This window comes from Austrofundulus limnaeus, unplaced genomic scaffold, assembly GCF_001266775.1.
Source record: "Austrofundulus limnaeus strain Quisiro unplaced genomic scaffold, Austrofundulus_limnaeus-1.0 Scaffold277, whole genome shotgun sequence".
NCBI classification, from domain to species: domain Eukaryota; kingdom Metazoa; phylum Chordata; class Actinopteri; order Cyprinodontiformes; family Rivulidae; genus Austrofundulus; species Austrofundulus limnaeus.
In genome coordinates this window covers 290960-294752 of record NW_013952679.1, presented here as the reverse complement: position 1 = coordinate 294752, position 3793 = coordinate 290960, and the positions used below count along the sequence as shown (strand labels likewise).

At 41.9% G+C, this 3793-nt stretch overlaps 1 protein-coding gene across 1 annotated transcript in view; it reads left to right on the top strand.

Annotated features, from left to right (window-relative positions):
* slc1a1 (solute carrier family 1 member 1) overlaps positions 1-3793 on the top strand; it is a gene marked incomplete at its 3' end in the record, with an annotated part of 33339 nt that overhangs the window by 6507 nt on the left and 23039 nt on the right. Inside the window, 1 exon segment of the mRNA XM_014021088.1 lies at positions 3531-3671. Coding sequence (XP_013876542.1) covers positions 3531-3671 — 141 coding nt within the window.

The window sequence follows — 3793 nt, the reverse complement described above, 5'->3', positions numbered from 1 at the left end:
GCTTTGATGCTACATACCTAGTACTTACATGTTACCTAAATGGTACATACCAACTATGCTACTTACCTTGTACATGCCAAGTAAGTAACTGGTACATAGAGGCTACTGATCTGGTGTATACCAATGTGTATCTGGTATTTAGAGTCTACTTATTTAGTACATACCAATGTGTACCTGGTACCTACATGTTACTTACCTGCAAAGTACGTACCTGCTTTGTAGTAGTCTGTATTATGTGCTACCTACATGTATGTAACTAAATAACAGGAAGTGTCAGGAAGTGGACTTGTGTGATTCTCAGTTACTCCAGTGAGACAAGAAGAGAACCAGGGTCAGAAGAGATGTGAAAGCTGCTGCTAGTGGCTTCATCTGGTTAACATGGTAACCACACACCTGTGCCTGTCACTCCCTGACAGACTGCCATAAATATGGAGTAGAAAGGGTGCCACAGTCAGTCACTTTGTTGTTTTGTTAAAGAAGAGAACATCTGAAGTGAGACACACTGGATCTGATGGACGACCTGTTTAAGGAGCGTAAAGATTCAGGAGGTTGAAGAGTAAAATGAACTTTAAACAGGAAAACAATAGTGTGAATTATGAGTCAGCATTTAGATAGAACTTAATGAGAGCAGTCCTCGTTTTCTCAGTATTTAATGAAAACTAACAGGTTTATTCTTGTATAAATGAGTCTACAGGGTTGGGCAGACACAGGATAGAGGATCAGAAGCAAAGGAGAAAAATGTATCAGGACTTGAAAGAAGCTGTGAGTGAACACAGAGTACAAACAGATTCAAATCAAACATGTAGTGATGGGACGGAAATAAAAACAAACAGTCCAATCAGAAACGGAATGAGCACAAAGAGATGGGAAGCATTCTGCACCGCTCTCATCAATCAACAAAACAAAATCAGCTGAAACCTCAGGACAAAAACACRCCAGATCTTCTTTTCTTTCTGGAATTTATTTAAAAAAAACATTTAAAACAAAACAAAAAGGTGTAAATACTGTCATTTAAGAACTCAAAATGTCTCAGCTGGTTAGTTTTAAAGGTGAACCAATACATCTCTTCTCAGAAAAGAATCTCAGTTTATGAATTTTAAATTTAGTATTTTTTGGAAACATGGAGCTGATATTTTACTGTTTCTGTTTATAYTGTACATGGCAGAGACATTGTTTGTTGGGCTCATCCTTCACTCCTTTATAAAGATCTGAATGTGTCCCACAGAGCAGACTGTTGTGGGCCAGGTCTGGCAATGATGACAGTATCTATATGATATCATGCCACAACTGGCCCAGTTGTAATTTGGTTTATGTGATGCTGGCCCAGGCATGGACCACTTCTAGGCCACCACAAGGCAGTCATTCGCTGCCTGTGTTATTACTGTGTTGTGTGGGCATGGCCTGGGCCAGAGAAATGTTGCTCTGTAAGGTTATCATGTTATATTAAAGTGAATGAATCATTTTACAAAGAAACATCATCAGATCTTGAATTGCTGCTGTAAAAACTTTATCACYAACATGGATTTACTGCCAGTAAAAAGAGGGAAAGCAAACGACATYATCACCTTTAACTCAGGATAAAAGTATTTTCAGTATTTTTGGGACAGTAATTATCAACTGGTGCTGAGCCCGGCCACTCATACAGAGGAAGCTCATTTTGGCCGCTTGTATCCAGGATCTTGTTTTTTCAGTCATGATCAACGACTTATGATCATAACTGAGGGTTGGAACGTAGACGGGCCAGTAAATCGAGTGCTTTGCCTTTTGACTCAGCTCTTTCTTCACCATGACCAGACCAAAGCAACGCCCTCATTACTGAGAATGAGACCCCAATCTGTCGATCCATCTCCCGCTCCATCCTCATGAACAAGACACCCAAATACCTAAACTCCTCCCCTTTAAGCAAAAACTCTCCCCTGATCCGGAGGGACATTCCACCCTGTTTCGGTCAAGGACCATGGCCTCAGACTTAAAGGGAACTGACTTTCAACAGGTGCCACTTCACACTCAGCTGTGAACCTGTGCAWATTGGCYTGAAGATGCTAACAGAACCACATCATCTGCAYAAATCAGAGAYGAGACCCTGTTGTTCCACATGACTGCAACTTGAGATCCTGCCCATAAACTCTACAAACAGGATCAGGGACAAGGGACAACCCTTGTGGAGTCCAACCTGCACTAAGAACAAGTATGACTTTGCAACAAGAATACTGACACAACTCCTGCTCTGGTTCTACAAGGACTGGATCACACACCCATACGCTCCATACACCCGCAACACCCCCCACATAATGCCTCAAGGAACACGGTCATAAGCCTTCTCCAAGTCTACAAAGCACATGTAGACTAGAGAGGCAAACTCCCACAAACCCCTTAGCAACTCTGCAAGGGTAAAGATCTGGTCCATGACCAGGACGAAAGCCACACTGCTCCTTTTGAATYSCAGGTTTGATGATCGATAGGAGCCTCCCTTCCAACACCCTGGAGTAAACATTCCAGGGGAGGGTGAGAAGTGTGATCCCACGCTAGTTAGAACACACTCTCCTGTCCCAAAATGGGAACCACCACCCCGGTCTGCCACTCCACAGGAGTTGTCCCAGTCCTCCATGTGATGTTGAAGACACGTGTCAACCATGACAGCCCCTCAACATGCAGTGTGTTTTGTATTAGCACAGTTTTTAAATTTTTGCAGCTTAAACTCAATTAAATTTATGAATTATTTTCTGCTCAGCTCTCTGAAGGCCCACCACAGGTTTCAGTCAGGTTCAGGTTCTGGACTCTGACTGGACCATTGCAGCACCCTGGTCCTTCTCTTTCTGCCGTGTAGATTTTAGCCAGAAGAAGTTTATTCCTGTACAACTAAACAATTCAGACTTGCTCATTTTTTCTACTTATCCTGTTATGAACTTTAAACTTTGACCTGCTAACTGGGGCCTGTAGACAGAGCTCACTTCTCTGAGCGTTGTATGGTCTGACCTTCGGGGTGAATTTGCTGGGACATTGCGACCAGTGAGCAATCCGTCTCTACATGAAGAACACAAAATGATTCCATTCCAGATTGTTGAGCAGCAACAGTTGTTACTCTGAGGTCATTGCTGATATCTTTCCACCTTGGCGTTGTGCTAACACTCACCTGTGTGCGTCAGAGCAGCAGACAAGAATTAGTTTTTTACAGAGGGTTTTTTATTTGATCACCAGATGCTTCCCCCTCTTCATTCCATCATAAGTAAAACCAGGACGATCTTTAAACTTCCTACTCATCATTTCATAAATTGTCTTGGATTATTAGGCAGCAGCATGTATTATACAATGTGGCTTTTGCATTTTTGCTCATTTATTGTATATTATGACATCGTTATCATGTAGTTTTATTCATTTATATTAAATAAGTTTGACACCTAGTGTCAGCTACTTTTTATTGYTTGATGCATAAAAAAGTGAATTTTCTTTTGAAAATATTTGTTCAACTTTTTCTTTTCTTGATAAATGTTCCTTCATCCAGTGAACGTTCCTGTGGTCTGATGTTTCAGGGATTGGTTTGGGCGTTGTGGTCAGAGAGTATGCGACCCTCTCCCATCTTGACAAACAGTACTTTGGCTTCCCAGGAGAGATCTTGATGCGGATGTTGAAACTGATCATCCTCCCTCTCATCATTTCCAGCATGATCACAGGTGAGCTGCAGAACCCTGAGATGAACGAACATCTGCTGGAGCTGCAGCAGAAACACACAKTCTGTAGCAGTACACACTGTAGTACAGCCTGGTATTAACAAAATGTACTTACAGGATATATA